General features: G+C 40.8%; 1 protein-coding gene across 1 annotated transcript in view; it reads right to left on the bottom strand.

Annotated features, from left to right (window-relative positions):
* LOC103925393 overlaps positions 1-18569 on the bottom strand; it is a 61125-nt gene that overhangs the window by 6061 nt on the left and 36495 nt on the right. Inside the window, exons 36-53 of the mRNA XM_009334103.1 lie at positions 18013-18269; positions 17825-17909; positions 15630-15877; positions 15174-15351; positions 13510-13618; positions 12916-13007; positions 12114-12290; positions 9957-10159; positions 9516-9660; positions 8530-8771; positions 7699-7863; positions 7120-7244; positions 6112-6380; positions 4687-4895; positions 4083-4224; positions 2545-2795; positions 1790-1919; positions 561-729 (exon numbers count right to left, since the gene is read on the bottom strand). Coding sequence (XP_009332378.1) covers positions 561-729; positions 1790-1919; positions 2545-2795; positions 4083-4224; positions 4687-4895; positions 6112-6380; positions 7120-7244; positions 7699-7863; positions 8530-8771; positions 9516-9660; positions 9957-10159; positions 12114-12290; positions 12916-13007; positions 13510-13618; positions 15174-15351; positions 15630-15877; positions 17825-17909; positions 18013-18269 — 3196 coding nt within the window. The remainder of the gene's footprint in view (positions 1-560; positions 730-1789; positions 1920-2544; positions 2796-4082; positions 4225-4686; positions 4896-6111; positions 6381-7119; positions 7245-7698; positions 7864-8529; positions 8772-9515; positions 9661-9956; positions 10160-12113; positions 12291-12915; positions 13008-13509; positions 13619-15173; positions 15352-15629; positions 15878-17824; positions 17910-18012; positions 18270-18569) is intronic.

Genomic DNA, 18569 nt, shown 5'->3' on the forward strand with positions numbered 1-18569 from the left:
TAATTAGTACAGAATTTGCCTGACCACAAATATCATGCTCATTTATACTCAAAAGAATGTCCTTACTTTTTGTGTACTGGCAGAAAACACTAGATAGTCATGAAAGTAAGGAAGTCAGACTTAAAGAACCTCTTCTGGGATGAATTGTGAATTCATCTTGATGGATTTCAAAGCTACCTTTGTGTTCCTGAGGGAGGGATGACACTGAACCAGGATTCACCCTCCCTCAGGCCCATTCAGCACAACATGATGTGTTTATCTTTGCCAGGAACCATGAGCTTGGCAAAGATCTTATTCATCCCTGTGTCCTAGCAGTTGTAATGGCTGTGACTCCAAAGAGGGATACTGAACTGGAGTAATGCAGTGATAGTTCAGGTCTCTTTTGGCTAGATAGAAGGGCACTGATAGTGATGAGCAGGAAAAGTCCCTACACACAGACCAAGGGAAGAAGAAAGACCAGAAATAAGCCAGTGTAGTTATTCCCAGATATTAACTGTGGCTTAATTCACTCAATTCCAGTGGCTGTGCTTGCCATGGATATTAAGTAGAAAATTAAGTACCTGAAACGAGAGTTTGATCTTTTCAGAGGAACTTTCCAGCTCTCACCAAATACATTCACGTTCTTCACCCAAACACCATCTGGAGTTGTGAAGTCATTTCTATATTTCCCATCAAAGTCACCACACAAGCCTTCCACTCTGTTTCTGTAGGTGTTGGCCAGCTTTATATCTAGGGAAGTTCAGAAGAAAGAAAAGCCATTACACAGAAATCTTTGCTTCTGAATGTATGGACTGTGTGGAAAGCAGTGCCAAGTACCACATTTCATGATTCAGATCAGAGTTGGTAATGTGACATGGGCCTCATACATAGGATATGAACACAGCCCTGAACATACATGTTCATACGTGTATTCACAGGACTGTTTCTGTGCTTTGCAACATGGATCATGAACAAAGTAGTTTCTTGCAGCCAATAAGGTATTATATAACATGACATCGCTGCCTGAGTGCTCTTAGTGCATGCTGCTTACCGCTTTGCAACAAACTGAATGCACCACCCACTTTTTGCCCTTCACTTGCAATCCACTTGCTCGTTGAGAAACAGAATACCTATAAAACAGACCTTTTCTTTCTGCAGTTGGAATTTTAGGGTTTGGAATGATGGTCGTGTATAAATGGCCTGGCACTTTCACCATACACTCAGAAATAACATGGCTATATTCTTTTGTAAATCAGGAGTAACTCTGCTTTGAACAGAGGAGGTAATGTGTGTTCAACTTACACGAGTGAGTTGTGTATATGTGGTGTAAGAGTCCTGCTGAGAAACACTAAAGAATGGGATTATCTGGAATAGGCTTGAGAGGAAGCATGTAAAAGGATGCACTCGCAGCTGTATGGCTTGAGGACCTCACTTCTCTGACTGGGTTAAGCTTGCAAAGAGGCAGATCCAGACTTCACCCCATCATACTGATCAGCAATTTTAAGTGATTTGCTTTCATTTTTATCACTCAGGCCTTACTTAACATGAAAAAAAGTAGAACAGTCTGACTCTACATCTCATTTCTCCTAAGTTCAGGTGGATCCAGATAAAGAAATGCCAGTTTAATGGTTTTTCTGGTTCCTGGGAAACACTTTTTGTTTTAATTTTCTGGAAGTTCATATCACAAAGGGCCATAGGCTTGAAGGGTGAAGGTTTCTAATTTTGCCTTGGGTTTAGACCTCTTTTGGGATGAGAACATTTTTTGAGACAGTGCATAAATATTCCTGCACATTGTCTTAGTATTACTTACCTGCATTTTGATAGCTGTCGAAGCTCAAGTGTAAGCCAAAATCTGTCTCCAGGCAAATTCTTCTTGTCGTCTGATATATATGAATACCTTCATGAGGACGAGCAGGGGGTCTCACCCTCACACCATCCAACTAACAGGGAAAGAATAAGTTAAAATTCATAATATATAGGCCAAATTAAAATCTGGCTTCAGTACAGATCAATGCTACAAATGAACACTCCTCTTCTCTGGTTTTATGATAAATATATCAGATAATTTAAATAGGTAAAACCCTCAGTATTCAATTTTTTAAAGTTAACAAAATCATGTATTGAGGAAAGTGATCTGGACACAGTATTTTCATATCCTAAGAGATTTCTACTATTGAGCTAAAAATTTATATATGAGCTATGTATATTCTTACGCACCAATAAAGGGGAAGGAAATGAAGTTTTCCTGCCATATTCACACTTTTCTTTTCCCTACCACTGATAAAAATTCATTTGTATGGTTTTATTGTAAGTCTTGGGATATTTGGTGTTTTATCCCTAAATCTCTATTTATTAATTTATTTGTCTGAAGTAGAATTACATCCTTCATAGCTATAGAGAAAAAAAACACAACTGAAAAATGACATTTGTGATTGCCCCACAGCACTGCTGTAATAACAGTTAGCTTTAATACTTAAATTCTTCAAAACAGACATTTATGACTCAAAGGTGTTTTACTTCAAGGGAGGGTCTTTCTCGGTGCTCTGCGGTCAGCGAGAGACTTACCACAAGCTGCTTGTTCTGCCTGAATCGCACTGTGTGATTGTAAACATTGATGAGAATCTCTTTCAGGTAGGTAATGCGTCGACTTCGACGTAAAGGATAGTTCATGCCTTCAATGCTGAACTGCGTCAGAGTATCAGGTAGGTCAGGGATGGTCTGCGCCAGAATATATGTGTATTTCCCTTGAAAGTGGTGCACTAGACCGTCAAAGGTCACGTAGTGTGGGTCGCCCATGATCCGGCATTTCCCAAAACCTAAAGGGGAAGAGCTTCATTACTTCCAGTCTGAATGTGCATGTGCCAGATCCCATGCATGGATCAGTTTAAAATAAGTTAGATAAAAATGATTGCTGATAGCATGCAGGTCTCTTAAAGTAAAGATGGGTGCTCAGGCATCACCCTAGTGAATGGGCACTCAAATGGAGAGATGGCCAGAGAAACTCATTCCTCTGCTGAGAGCCAGTGTGAGCCAACTGAACGGAAGCAGAACATGACAGTTTATAGGCTTTATAGAGACTAAGTTGTGCACAGTGGTCCTCTGCAGAGGAATGACTGCCACACAGCATAGCTTGCAGTGGGCTCTTGGAGATGTCGGTTTCATAATCCTCAGCAATGTGTTGCTACAAAATTACTGGAACATGAAAAGCAATGTCTAATTTTGGCTGGCTCACTGCTGTCACATGGATTTCTTCTAAGGTTACTAAATTGATCATTGCGTTCACCAGACCTAACAATCAGATGCAGCGACTATCATCTAAGTATTCTCCTTGACCATTGAGTGCAGAGCAAACCATTATCCCAGGAGCAAGGCTCTCCTTAAGACTGCTGGGGTGCCTCTGCTGTGGTATTTTGCCAAAATGGAGCAGGGGGAAGCTGGATTTGCATTATGCTCTTGTACTGATCATCAATACAGTAGGATCTATGCCATACTATTCTTCAAAATTGAAGTGTAGAGTCACTAGGCAACAAGCTATCTCCTAAACAATACAATTTACCTAGAGAATATGGGATTAGCTTTGCTTAGCCAAAGCAACTATTGAATGAAAAGCACCCAAGTTCTCTGACTGGCCTATTACATATCTGTTCAGAGCTGCTGTGTCCTGTTTTGCCTTTATTTTTTTCTGTTCTCAAATCAACATGCAATGGAAAAAACAGGATCATTGCCGAAGGATTCACAGACATAATCTGAACTTTGTTTTTGGTAGATGCAATGCAAATATTTTTTTCTTTTTATTTATTTAAACTAGTCAGACTAGTTTAAATAAACTAGTCAGACTGAACTGTCAAATCTCTAGATGTAAGTAAATTTTCAAACTCTTGTTCCACTTCCCTCTACAAATTCTCTGTCTTGTACTGGAACTTTCTATTCTGAGAACTGAGGCCTTTTTGTGTTCAATAATGTGTCGTCGATAGCACTGTCAGAGCTGCCTTCTTTCCCTGTGGAAAAGACTGGAAGTGCCATGGAAGAAAGAATGGACATCCACATCCTTCCTCCTTCTCCAGCCCTCATGGAACACCAAGTGAAGACCTGCCTGCACATACCTGTTGGATTGCACTTGTATTTTCCGTTTTTGATCACGCAGGTTGCTTTAGAATGACAGCTATAGCTCTCACACTTGATGACACCGTTCTTCTGACACTGGCATCTTTTGGTGCAGTGTGGAGTTATCCAGGTCTCCCCAGCCTGGACACAAGTTGTGTTAATAATATGTTATCAAGGTGCTCAGCTTTGCAATGCAATAGAAGTTCAATAGCAAAGGGTGTAGGGGATGGCTAGGTGCAAACTGTCCAGTTGGCGATTCCACAACAGCTCAGTGCAGGTGTAGTCTTACCAAGAGCCTGGGTGGGGGGATCCCAGTCCATTTATCTTATTGTCCTCGACATGAGAATTTGAACACAAACCAGGACTAGGACAGACTGTGTGAATAACTGATCAATTGACTATTTTTGAATATGCCTCAATTTTGGCCTCAGGTGCGACATACCAAGCTCCTGCATCTCCTAATACCTGAGCCTGCAGTTTTTACTAATCAGATGAAAGGTATGTAAGAGGTAGACCCTGAAGATTCCTCTCTCTCTCTCATTGGACAGGAGACTAACTTTCTACAAGTTTTACAGCCAGAGATTTGTTCCACAAAATACTTACACTGTAGTAATTGTTGTCATCATCCCTGCAGCCACACTTGCTCAGAGGTACACACTTGCCATTACTGAGCACATAATTATCATCACACTCACAGCCCTCTGTGCACTTTTCTGTCTTCTCACAAAGGGAAGAGGCAAAAATGTCATTGCATGTTGATGGGCAGGTGGAGACACAGTCTGTGTAATGGCTGTGGGGTAGACAGGGCAATGCTGTATGGGTGAAGAGAATAGAACCAGCATTATTAAATACATTTAGAAAGTGCACTGCAAACACATGTGCCTGCCTGAAAGGTACAACTTGGCCTATAAAATGGTACTATAGAATTGCCTTTTAATAGCTGATTTTGATCATCAACCAGTTCTGATTTTTTATATTTTATTTAAAAAAACCAACAAAACCAAAACAGAGAACCCTCTCTGGAGCTGCTGATTCTGTTCTATTACAGGTATGCCTGAACTGATGGCACCTGGTGCTAGATCATTCAGATTCAGTATTCCAGTTCAGCTGCAAATGCCTCTTTGGGCACTGCTAGAAATGAGAATCTTTAGGGCAAATTCCTTAGAATGCTCAGCCCTCCAGTGATGCAAAACAGGTGTATATCTAGCTTAACCACAGACATAAGCACATGCAAGAACAACAGATATGCATTGTCAGACTGAAGATTCATCTAGCTCTATACCCTATTTCTGCCAGTGACTAGAAATGCATAACAGGATAGTTCAAGAAACAGGGTAGCAGGACAAAGGGTTCGTTTGTCCAGTATTTTCCTCCAATCGTGGCAAGGAGGCGACTAAGAATTTCTGAAGGACCTATTCAACATTCATCTGGCTTGTTTTTTAACCGGTTAATTGTTTTGTCCTCCACAACATTATGTGATAATTAATTCCACAATGTAATACTAAATTGTGAAAAAACAACAAAAAGAAACCCACTGTGTAATCTTCACTCATTTTTACATGATTTGTTTGTAGCTTTGTTGAATGGGTGGAGTGAGGCACATACACTGGAAATTAATCCAAGAACGTGGCCCTTAATAAGCAACTGGCCAAATTGCCAGTTTTCATTCAAAACACAGTGAGTGGCATTGAGCCCTGTGTCCTAACACAGTATCCCACTTTGCTTTACTCTTCTGGTTATATTATTTCTCCATTTTAAGCTCATTGCAGTATCTCATGGTGCTCATTTGGCTCCTAAAGCCATTCTAACTCCACATTACTATCCATAACTTGTCTAGTCCTGGGTTTAGCTCAACCTGAACACAGTTCAGTGCAACAATGGAGTCATAAAATCATCATAATAGAATTGCATTTTGTGAGAATTTGGGTTTAATTTTCTTTTACATAACTTGTTCGCCTAATACTGCTAATTTGTTCTCATGCTATCAACCATCCAAGTTTCAGTTTTTTCACTTGCTTGTGCACTTACGACAGAATGTGCTGTTCCTCCATTTAATGGTGATTCCATGATTCTTGCAGTTGTCCACATAGACTTGAACTATGTCGCAGAGAGTGGACTTCATGCCATCATACTGGCACATGTCATAGATGCAGATCTGTACGAAGTCTTCAGGCTTGACTAGATTATGACATGCTTTGAATTTGTCTGATTTGAGCACATTGCACTGGCTTTCAATGACTGGTTTATTCTCAGCAGTGCAAGGAGGAACATCATCTTCTCTTAAGTCTGATAAACAACTGCATAAAAGCACAGACACAGCTGCATTTAAGTTTCAAAGGCATATATAAGATGGAGACTGAAACTGAAAAGTTTGTTTCTATCGAAAGGTATTAAACGAATAATGCTAGAGACTACAGTCTTCTTTCTGTCTATGAGTGAAAGATTAGGCAGAAGTAGACCTGCCTGGCAATCACCATGCTGTGTCTGACTCTTGTTACTCACACTGAACTTGACCCTGACTAGAGGATTGGCTTCTCAGCTTGACCTTGGACTTGTCTCATCACTGCAATCTTGTGTGGTAATCTGGACTCTTGGCTGACCCTGGCTTCCACCCTTGGACCTGCCCTGCTTGCCTTGCTCGGACAGTGTGGGATGGGCCCTGGCTGGTGAGGCCACTGTTCTCTCTGCTGTGTTATCACACTAGGCTCCTGGTGCCTTAGGGAGCAGCTGGCCCTCACTGTTCCCCAACACCATCATCCTGCTCTAGGTGTTTTCACTGTAAAATAAACAGAGGCTATATCCACAATGTGGACAGTCCCAAAGCCTAATCCCCCAGTGTGTATGTAGATCAATATAATGGCTGTGGTTTCCCTCTGGCCTGTGCGGTGGTTTCCTGTGGTGATGGCTTTTTTCTGAGCTTCAAATTCAAGAAGAGAAAAGTCTCGTATACACTACAAAGTAGGAAACAGTCAGAACAATTGAAAGGAGACTGTTTCCTGGAGGAAGATGGAAAGTATGAAAAAAAGTTACATTTACCCTTCATCACTGTCTTCCTCCACTTTCCAGCTATTTCCAAACTGTGTGACACTGGCAAGTGTACCATTGGGCAAGGACAGATCATCTTCACGATTATCATTGAAGTTACCACACATGCCATGTACCTGCAAATGAACAAGAAGCATATTCTAAGCACAATCTGTTCTACATCAGCTTCCCCAATAACTTCTTATTCATTGCCTATGAAATGTTGGTGGTGATTTGGTCACATCAACCAATCTTGTACCAGACATTTCAGACATAGTCACTAGTGTCTGACCACACCCATGGAGAAATAAAATAGAAATTGCAGTAAATCTGTGGTTCCCTAAGGCTTAAAGGCGTTTAATTCTATAATCTGGATGTATTCTCCTAGCCAGGTCATTTTCTTTAACTACCCCCTTGGAACACGAGGAAATTGTTGTGAAGAGAAAAAAAAAGAAAGGAAAAAAATGACGTGTTACAATACAGCTACAAAGAAAGATGCAATAGCAAAACACAGGAATAAAAGAAATTAAAAGTAAATGCACAAAGCAGCGGTTTTGAAACAGTGCCAGATGTTTACATACTAAATCTTACCTTTGAGAAATAAGACTGCGGGAGGGTGATTTCCAGATGGTGATTGCCATCATATTTCACTATCACACCAAAGTCAGTTTCCACTACTATAAATCTGCCAGCGTTTCTAATGGACACGCCTTGCAACCGGTTCTCCACTGGAGTGTAGGCTCTCTCATTGTTCAACTGGAGAGACATGCCATTTGTCAGTATGGACATTCTTCCATGAAAGCTTTTCTGCTCAAATCTATATTCCTTGCAGTGCTGAAGATTTCTCTATGACAGTTTTAGCTCCTTTACCCTTCCACCATTGCATATTCCAACTATGGGTTGCAGGAATCAGCCTTTTAGCTGAGGAGAGCTGGGCAGGACTCATAGCCTGTGCCTTTAACAGGGAGCTGGAAAGATCCCTGGTAGTGAGCAAGCTCTTACCCACCCAATGGGGTGGATTTCCTGCCTCCAGTACTGCCATGGATCCCTGTGCTATTCTAGACCAATACAGTATGACTTGTTTTTCCTCTGCTCTTGTTAGCTAGCTATAGGTGATTGGGTTGACAACAACTGTTGAAGTGGGGAGCCCCATTCTTTAGTTCAGGCAACAATTCTCCAGTCTGGAGGCTATGGGCTCCATCTCCAAGATAGGGCCAATAGAACGGTAAACCCAAACCAGAAGCCTTGGGAAGTAGTGAGAAGTTATATTTCCCCATGATATCCAGTTAAGGGAGGTGCCCACAAGTATTAAGTGTATGCGTGCATATTCCTTAGGAAGCATGAAGATCCTTTTTCCTACAGCTGCTGTAGTGAGCTAATTTTAAGATACTTCTTGCCAGAATAAAGAGCAGCACCACCTACCAAGATTCCTTGGCTTTTCTGAAGGGTGATTCGTACACCATACACATCTATGTAGACCTCTTTCAGGTATGTGGCCCCTCTTAGTCCTCTGTCTTCATTCTTGCCAAGGATGGTTATAGGAATGATACTGCTGGTGTTGACAACCTCAACCAAGGTGTAGGTGCAGGTACCCACAAAAGTGTACAACATTCCATCAAAAGTGAAGTAATGGGGATCTCCTACCACTTGACATGTTGCTTTGCCTGAAGGTGAAAAAATGATCTAAGAACTTTGGCCTGGATTTCACCATGGACTCAGCTGACCAAAGATGTTTGCATTAGTGCAGCAACCTAATACTGATCATTATTATGCAGGCAGACCTTCACAGAGGTATCTCAGGTGCATGCCAATGACATTTATTCTGAAATAAATTTCCAGAAAGTGCCTCCTAAATTTAATTCACAAATTATGTACAAACTGGCAACTTGGCAGCAAATGAACCTCTTCAGATATTTCTAGATGCTATTGTAGCTATGATTTATGGTAGTTGACAGTAATACAGAGCTTTTCTACTTAGCTATATAAAAATACATAATTATATGTATAAATATAGGTGTAAATATAAAAGTAAATAAATTTGCATCTATATACATAGATACTTAATGCACTTGCCATCACCTAGACTCTCAGAAATGCAGTTCTCAATTAAATTTAGAGCTTGCAGCACTGGTGATGTGGGACTTGATTTTGTATTATCAAGACAAAAAGAACACAAGTGACTTTGCAAGCTTTTGGGAAGCATCAGTTTTTGCTGATACCCACTACAACAGAAGGGCATCTGTACTTGCAAGAAAGATCATCATGTCTTTTCATCTCTTAGTGCTGGCAGCAGTCAGTTGGGACTTCTTTGCCATCACATATGAAACGATATTTATAATAAAGCTAGAAGGAGAAGAAGGATCTAATTATGGAATTGACATTGAGAACCATTTTCAGGCAGGACTTACCATTGGAATGACAGCCCAGCACACCATCCTGAATACTGCATTCCTCTCGGACTCCACACTCCCAGGATGTGCATGTAATGGTGTTATTAGCCTTGCAGCTGCAGCGTTCGGTGCAGGGATAACTGGTGAACCAGCTTTCATCCAGCTGAGCGGAAAAAAGAGTGTAGAAGTATATACTATAAGATAAATTGGAAAGTAATACCATAAGGGACAATCAAATTATTAGTATTTGAATGTGCATGATATATGATCATTTGGGCAATTGTAGCCACACAGCTCATGGATCAAGAAGGCTGGCAAAGTGAGACTATTTTGTTATTATTAATGGTGTAAATAATAATTGTGTTAGTGTTATTAACATTTTTTTCTCTCATGGTGATAAAGAATCAGATCACCTGTTCTTTTTTTTTTTTTTTTCTTTAAATGTCTGAGGTAACTTGCCTGGTGATACTGGTTTTTTTCATCAACACAACCACAGCTGCTTTCTGGCACACATTTGTCTCCACTCAAAACATAGCCTTCCTTACAGAAGCAACCTTCCACTGGTAAGGAACTGCAGGAATCAACTGCTGACATGTTGAAACAGGTAGAGGGACACCTAGTACCACAGGTCTTGTAGATGCTGCCTCCAGGACAGGACATTGCTAGAGAGAAAAAGAAAAAATAAGATCACTCAAAAAGGCAAAATCATGATAAAAGTTTTCCTGATCATTTCACTGTTTGCTCCTCAACATATACAGAATTGCTGTTGGGAAGTTTGACACTAGAGAGTGCTGCGTACAAAGGATTTTCTTGCCGTGTGAGATGGGTGGCTTTTGGTAGAGGTGGGTGAGACAGGTGGACCACCCTGTGCTTCACCTCACAAAGGAAGTCAAACATTGCAGGCTCGCTTTGAGGGTAGGTCTGATGTGATCATACAGGACTAATTGTGCTTGGTTCAGTAAACATTTTTCTGCAGGTTTAAAGACATAAAGTCACTCCATTAAGGGAATAGAAGACTCGTTTCATGTACCAGCTGATATGGCCCTATTACTGTAGTTACTATTTGAACACCTGCCATATATTTAAAAATACAACTAAAAATCAGACTCTGTCTTTCACTGAGACCTCTTGAGGAAAATATATTATACTGTCACACCCCTCCTGCTCATGGCAGAATTGAGCTTCTATCAATCAAAGCATGCTCCCCAGGGAAGACATTACATTTTACAGAAATCCTGAAGCATTTGTCCATTTCTGTCACCTAAAACACCCCTAAAAACTGTTTCTGGCTAGATTCTGTGATAAATCACTACATACGGCTCTCCTTTACTTCTGTCCCTACAGCAGGATCTCTTAGTCCTGTCAGGCAATTACAGCCAACATCTCCAGTCATCTAGCCAGAGTACCTGCCCTTTGTCAGGTTCTTAACTGAGTTTTTATTTGAATTACTGATGGACAGAGCACTTGAGAGTCAATCCTCTTAATGGGACTGAGTCTTCTCTATCACTATAATCAAGCCATAGATATTTAGGTCCTGGGCTATGGCCTCAGACTATGGAGTCTGGATGTCCATAGCTTTAATCTGATTTGGAGGGTTTCTTGCTGTTTCTTGCTCTGTCTTCTTTTTATATATGAATTCACTGTGGTCTGCCCTCCCAGGGCTGACTTACTGCGTGCTTTAAAGCCATTCTAAAGTCACAGTAATTCTTTCTCCAAACTGAGCAGCTCCTAGAATGTCTCAATGGTTTTTTATGGTTTAGTTTCAATGCAGAGCTAATTGTTGATCACAGAAAAAAAAGAAAAAGAAAAAAAAGTGCAAATCCACAGAAGCTAATACAGTGGTAACTGGTATAATCAAAATTAGTGTAAAAGACAAAAAAAAAATAGAGAAGAATTATGGTTTATTTCAGTGTGGTTGACCTTTAGAGGACTTCTTTTTTTCTCTCCACGTGTGTACTTTGTGGATATAAAGGTCCTTCAGAAGATGTCTGGCAAGCAGAAAACTGCCCAGTGCCACATAAAATCAGCACCAGTGGAACCCCTGGAAAGCTTTATTCTAAGAAATATGAGTTCATTATATGAAATTTCCCATAAGGTCATTCTGAAGAGAATTAATCAGGAGATAAATGAGAATACTTGATTTCTTTGCTTTATAGAGGAATACTTGTAAACTTCCTAGAAACAACTGTTTCTCAAGGTCTCTTATTAAACTAGTTTTTTAACCAAAAGCCATCAATAAGCATTTGTGTATGGAGGACTACCAGCTCTGCTTACACTGAGGATGGTAGATTTTCAGTGGAGCAAAGCAAGTTATTTTTCCAGTGCAGAAGCTCACATAAGATACAGTTGAATGTAATCAAACTTTTGCAAGAAACTGATAGTAAATTATTACAACTTTAAGGATTAGACTTCCATGTATCCAAATGTTCATGAAAATTAGTGTTTTATACAAATACTGGAATGGTATTGAAACTGAAGCAGGCTCAAGACATGACAAAAGATAGACTATACTCAAAACATTACATAAAATGAAATAATATGCATGAAAAAGGTGGAGAATGTGCATCCTTTCGAAGTTTAAATCCAGAATAGATATTTATAAGTCACAACACTCACGGCAAAGTGTAGCATTCCTCCACGCTATGCATATCCCAGCATTGATACATGACTCAGCATAGGCCTGCAGTCCATAGCATAAGGATGTTGCCTGTCCACCAGTGAAACACATGTCGTAAACACAGTTTTCAAAGAAATTTGCTGGAGGCACTTTGGTATGACAATCCTTGAAGATTCCTGTGTAAATCAAGAAAGATATGTAAAGGATAGAAAAAAAATCGGGAATGACAAGATCACCACCACCATCTATTTTCTGTCATGGCAAATGTATTGTGAGCGCTCCAGGCTAACTTTGTTTAGTAAGTTAAACTGACACTTGAAATGGAGCGTGCACAATGAAACTTGGCCCTCTGGATCAGGCTTCCTTCTTTTTGCATGATTGATACAACATAGTTTACATAAATTCAGAGTTGCTGGCTAGGCAAACCACTAGTTCTAAACAACTTCAGGGGCTGTCCAGTGCAGGGAACATGTACACAATTTCAGATAAAGTATCTGTAATACATGCAATGACAATGCCCTCTGAACTATTTCTTTTAGCAAGCAGAGTGCAAGTCACTATAAAGCAAAGAGCAGCTATGGCTCCGCACGCACATTCTCAGATAATCTTCATGGACACATTGGCACTGTCTGAATGGTTGACATGTCTTGACAAAGCACCTATGAGTTTTATGTTGGCCATTCACACTGGAGGTTTTATATGCTTCCAATGTGAGCTCAGAACAATGGACTACAGAGAAGAGACAACACAAGCTGTAAAGTGCTCCATTACACGGCTCACAGAGAACTACCAACATACTACCTGTTGGATCTGTGATCATGCCACATGCTGTATTCTTCTTTGCTTCACTCTCCAGCACAGGATCACATTGCTGTTCTGTCCCACCAGAGCATCTGGGGAAAGCAAGCAAAATCAAATATGTGTTTCATATCCTTTACTATCAGACTTTCGGTGGAAGATTGACACATGACAACCCTGCACAACAGGGTGTATTTTATTACAGTCACAAGACTTTATCCAGCTTCTTTGAAAAGCTGATGTCAGCCCTGTTGCTGAATGGACTCCCTTTTTGATGCCTTCTGGGCTATTCAAAGGCTTATTCTTAGCTGAAAAAAGAGTTATGGGATTCAATCAGTTATGGTTTCCAATCAGGGAACTGGACTGAAGTCCCACCCCCCCTCACACTGAGCAGACAGTTCCTGCTTTGGAAAACAAGACTTAAAGGACACAAGCCCTCTTCTCATTCCCTATTTAATGTAAAGGGGCAGCTCCCTACTTCTAATGGGCAATTGGAAGATGTAAAATGTGTTGGATGACAAAGCCAGTGAGTGGATGGATGTTTGATTTTATAGAGTTTGATTAGCAAATGCCATGTGATTAAATTAATATACATACATGGTGTTATTCTCAGGCACAAGCCAGCTTTGTCCAAGATCAGTGGAACCACTTGCAATGTCACCATTGGGCTTTATGTTGTCATCATTTGGATCACCATTATAATTACCTGTGAGGGTAAAAAGAGATTTATGGGACACATGAAGTTCACACCTGAAGAACAAACCTAGGTTTTAGGCTGTAAAATAAACTACAATGAACTAGGGAGAGTATATGTGCAACGCCAGTGTGTACTGGGCAAAATAAGAAGAGCTCAGTGGTGTTTTAGACTTTGACCGCTGACGAGAGCTGCCGTTCAGAGACTTGTGGACTTGAAGCAAGAACTCTGTAAGTTCTTATGTAACTAGATCACATTGCATACAAGAAAGAATTGCTTAGCTAAAAAAACCCAACTCATTTCCTTGGATCCTACCTGTAGAATGTTGGAGTAAAAATCAAATGGTGTTATTTGCACCATTATGTTCTTAGGTAGATTTCCTGAGTAGAAAGTGCGAAAAACCCATGGAGAAATAATTGAACTAGGAAATTTCAGATGATCCAAATCAAAGAATAAGCAGAAACTCACAAGACAAGCTACTTTTGTAATTTCTACAGTTCCATTTCCATCCTGAAGTACATTTCATATCATCACCTGGATTTCAGAATGTTGTTCCAACTAAACCTGCTCAGGTTCAGGCATTAGCAACATTGCTGATGAAAAATTACTGGCCACTACTAATTCCAGCGAGCTCCTACTCTCATTAGCTACATAAGCCACCTGTGACTCTTCTTTACTTTGCTATCCTATTGCAACAGAATTTCTTACAGAACACAGTAGAATGTGCCCTTTGTGTCTGATCTTTCTCAAGGACTATATAAGGCCTCTATGTTTTGTATCATATATAGCACTTAATATTTTGTGGTATTTGAATTTTGGAGATAAAGTATGAATTTTCTTTCTTATTCATCAAGTCTGTCAGCTCAGGATTATCCATATTGAATCCTTGTCATTGCTTTGTTTTAATGTAGACACTGCCTATCTTAGCTGGAATAAAAAGTAGGTAAAAATAAGCCTTAGTAGTCTAATTTTTCTTTTCTTTCTTTTTCTTTTCTTTCTTTTTTTTCCCCCTTTGATCATATAAACATGATCATTCAGGTTGTATAAATACCGCCTAAAACAGCACAGGAAAACACCAGCAGGAAAGCTTGAGGATGTTGACAGTAAGCTATTCTGAAGATTGCTCTCTGCTGTGGAAATAGCCTCAAGTTTTTATGAATCAAAAAATGAAATGGTATAGCATTCCTCACACCCAACAAAAGACAAATACACCAGAATGTAAATAACAGAAAAATGTATTTGTAGAATTCTTGAGTAGATGCATGCAAATCATTACTCTTCCTAAATTTAAACTGTAGAACTGAAGTGAGGTTTTTTATTTGGCTAAAAAACTTATTTGTAGTTATGCCTCACAACGTTCCAAATGGATAGCATGTTACCAGGAATTTTGTAAGTAACAGTTCTTAGAAACTGAAAAAATCTAGCAAGTTTTCTTCACTGCTGTAAATTCTAGTCCATTTGACAAGGACTAGTTGTGTGTAGAAAAAGTATAACATGCTAAGAAAAAAAGTTTAAGTAATCACCAGCCTCCACAACTCACTAAAAAGTGAATAAGCCTATGACTTACCACAGAGGCCACAGAGCAGACCACGGTAATTAGAGGGCACAGAGACTTCTGCATAGTGATTTCCATCATATCTCACCCACAGTCCAAAGTCGGTTACCAAGAGAACATATCCACCACTGCTTTGAATACTGATCTTCTTTTCAATAAATACAGGCAGGTTCATTCTGCTGCCATTCACCTGTACAGCAAGTCGTAAAAGTTAGTGTATGGCTGCTGGGACTCCTACGACTACCAGCAGCTAGAATAGATTAATGAAAGATATGATCTTGTGCACAAGCGAACTGGAAGTAATTAAAGAACACTTCAACTGGGCAAATTTGTTGGACATCTCATTAAAAGAGGTACATTTAACTAATAAAAAGAGAAAGTTTGCTATAAACTCTACAGAGAAAATATTTCATTATCTACACGTCAGTTTAAAAATATTACATGTCTTTTAAACAAGTATTTTCTTACATTCACTTTCTTCTTTTTCAGCAAAGAAATCTGGTTGCCATAGACTTCCACTTGCACTGACTTCACATACGAGACTTTGGTGTTGGCTCCTCTGTGCTCATTTGTTGTGGACACATCAAAGTATGGAAGCGTCTCAGAGACATTGCACACTTTGGAGAGGGTGTAAGTGCAATTTCCCATGAAATTGTGAACTCTGTGGTCAAAAGTGTTATAATGTGGATCCCCAGAGGCACTGCAGGAAGCACGGCCTGGGAAGAAAGACAGACAGAATAATTCCCTCCAAATCTCTACCAGACTTCTGCAGTTGCTTTGTTCCCGCTTTGTTTTACTTTGTAATTGCTGCTCAGATGTAACAGTGATGGCATCAGTCAAGAACATTCCAAAGTCCAACCCAACCTCCTGTCTTTGGACCCATAAAGAATCTGTACTCTTGTGTATCAGAAATCTGTGCTAGAGGTTGAGGAAGAAATATAAGCAAAAAGCTTTGATATTAAAAAAAGCTCTGTTATTAAGACATCATTATATAAAGTGGAGCAGTGAGTTTTTAGTGTCCATGTCTGAAAGGCTATTTCTGACTAAATAGGAAGAATTTACTCAAAAACTTTACAGGGTTGGTTAGCCAGAATAGACCATTGCACTACCAGCTGTCTGGGGTTCTGTACTCACATCAGTTATGGAACTCCTATGGAACACTGCATACACAAGATGTCCTTTACACACTTTTAAAAAATATCGAAGTTAACTGGCCAGTGATAATATGTACAAATGGAGTTACACAGTGTGTGTGCATTTGTGTGTGTGAGCTGGGTAAGGTTTTGAGTGCTAATAAGAAATTCCCATTTTCAACAAAAAATCTTCCCATCAAATCTTAGCAGAGTTGAGTTTGCAGGTGCTTTATGGTGTTTATTAACAACAACAAAAAATAATGAAAAGAGGTCCTTACCTCTTCTCTGCTTGTCAATGACGTTACAAAAATAGCTACACTTATGGCTGTGTCTACAGATCAAACTTAACTGCTTACACACAAACTACTAAAACTCCAGGAACTACATACATAACAATTATAAAAAAACCTCAGAAGACAACCAAACTGAATAGTGAGCTATCACGCTCTTGTACTTAACAACCTAACACATGTAGAAGACTTAGTGCTTAAAATTGGAGGAAAGAAGCAGTTAAAACAAATCTACACTGACATTTTCATGTATTTCCTAAGTATTAAAATAATAATAACCATGACACAGTCTTTTCCAGGACCATATAATTGGATTATATCCAAAATAAAAACAAAACTGGGAAGCTACATTAAATTTCAAAATACTATAAACAATAACATCTGTATAACAGGTGAAAACTTGCCATAGAAAAGGGTAATTTAAATATTTATGGACATAGCAAGAACGGGTATGTGACATAATTGTCAGGCAGCGGGTCTACTGTTATCAAAAACCCCAACACTGTGGCAAAAGGGATCCAGGGCAGGACTTCCATAGTCACTACTCAGAAAAAGTCCCAGCACTGAAGGACTGTCCCATCAGTGTGATTGGGTGAGCAAGGAAAAGCTCTGACGCCCAAGTATAAAAAATCTGTCACTTGGCTGTGGTGCCTGGATTAAGAAAACTGAACAGTAATGACAGGCAGTAAGAGATGGGGAAGGGAAATGACAGTACCTGAGCTCGGTGTGGGTGTTGGTGGTGACGGCGTGCGTGGAGGCTGTGTTGTAGTGCCTGGCGAGGGGATCGTGGGTTTTGGTGTCGATGGACCTAGCACAAGAGAGAGTTGGAGGAGATGTGCTCCAACACGGGAGATTTGTTGCAGGCAGCTGTCCCCCACTTCCCAAGCACCCCAACACCGTGACCAGCGTGGGCCAGGGAGGGATCGCAGAATGTCGTCTCAGAAAGAGCCCTGCCACTCAAGGGCTCTTCCACCAGCACAGCTGGGTGACAAAAGCAGATTAGGCACTTCAGTACCTATGCTCAATGTCTTGGCTGTGGGCATTGTAATACATGAAGTAAATAGTGAGTGCAGGCAGTGTCAGTGCTCCAGTCTCCCAGTAGAAAGCCTGCTTGGGCACAGTCTGCATCACTGCCCCACAGGGCTCTGCAAAGACAACCTGTTTTCCTGCCTCCAGCACAGCCTGCCACCTCAGTCCGTGACATCTCTCAAGCTGCCCTTCCCCAAGCCAAGCCTTGTACCTTTGCAGGATCCCTTTTCAATGGACAGATCATCCAATGCTACATCACTCCGGACATCTTCACCCCATTCTCCCTCCAGGACAATCTAAGGGAAGGGACGGTTCCCAGCATTAGTTCCGGCCGCACATGTGAAGTGCCATTAGAAAGCATGGCCCATCTCAGATGGCAGCGAGAGCCTGTGCCCTTACCTGCATGTCTCCTGTGCCGTGCAACGTGATCTCTCCCAAGTTCCATTTGTCCCCGTGGTTCCCAGTGCTGCTCCAGACCAGCACTAGGTCTTCGCCCTTGTCCACGTACACCCGTAGGGCCATTGTTTCAGCCACTCCGTACATGTGGTACCAGAAGCGGAAGCAGTGCGGTCCTTGCAAACTGCACACCGGGCTGAGCAGATGAGCCACAAAGCCAGGGAGGGCATTGCTCCCTTGCAAGTAGATGTAGTAGCCGTCTGAAACAAAACATGCACCACACTGTCACATGCATATCAAATATAGACAAAGCAGCCAGGGACAACCCAAACACAGTCCTGGGAGCACCCCTGCTGCACTTCAAGGCAGGTGAAAGGAGGGGAGAGCAAACACGGGCCCTTTGCTAGCCACAACTCTCCCCAGTCCTGAGTCCACCTATGAACCGTGCTCTCTGGGCCATGGCAGCTGTGTGGCTCGGCCTGGGCAATGGCACCACCTCAAAGCATCGCCACAATCCTTGCGTGGCTCTGCAGCTTTAGGGCCCAGTCATCATTGGCTTC

Source organism: Pygoscelis adeliae, unplaced genomic scaffold, assembly GCF_000699105.1.
Source record: "Pygoscelis adeliae isolate BGI_AS28 unplaced genomic scaffold, ASM69910v1 Scaffold161, whole genome shotgun sequence".
Classification (NCBI taxonomy): Eukaryota; Metazoa; Chordata; class Aves; order Sphenisciformes; family Spheniscidae; genus Pygoscelis; species Pygoscelis adeliae.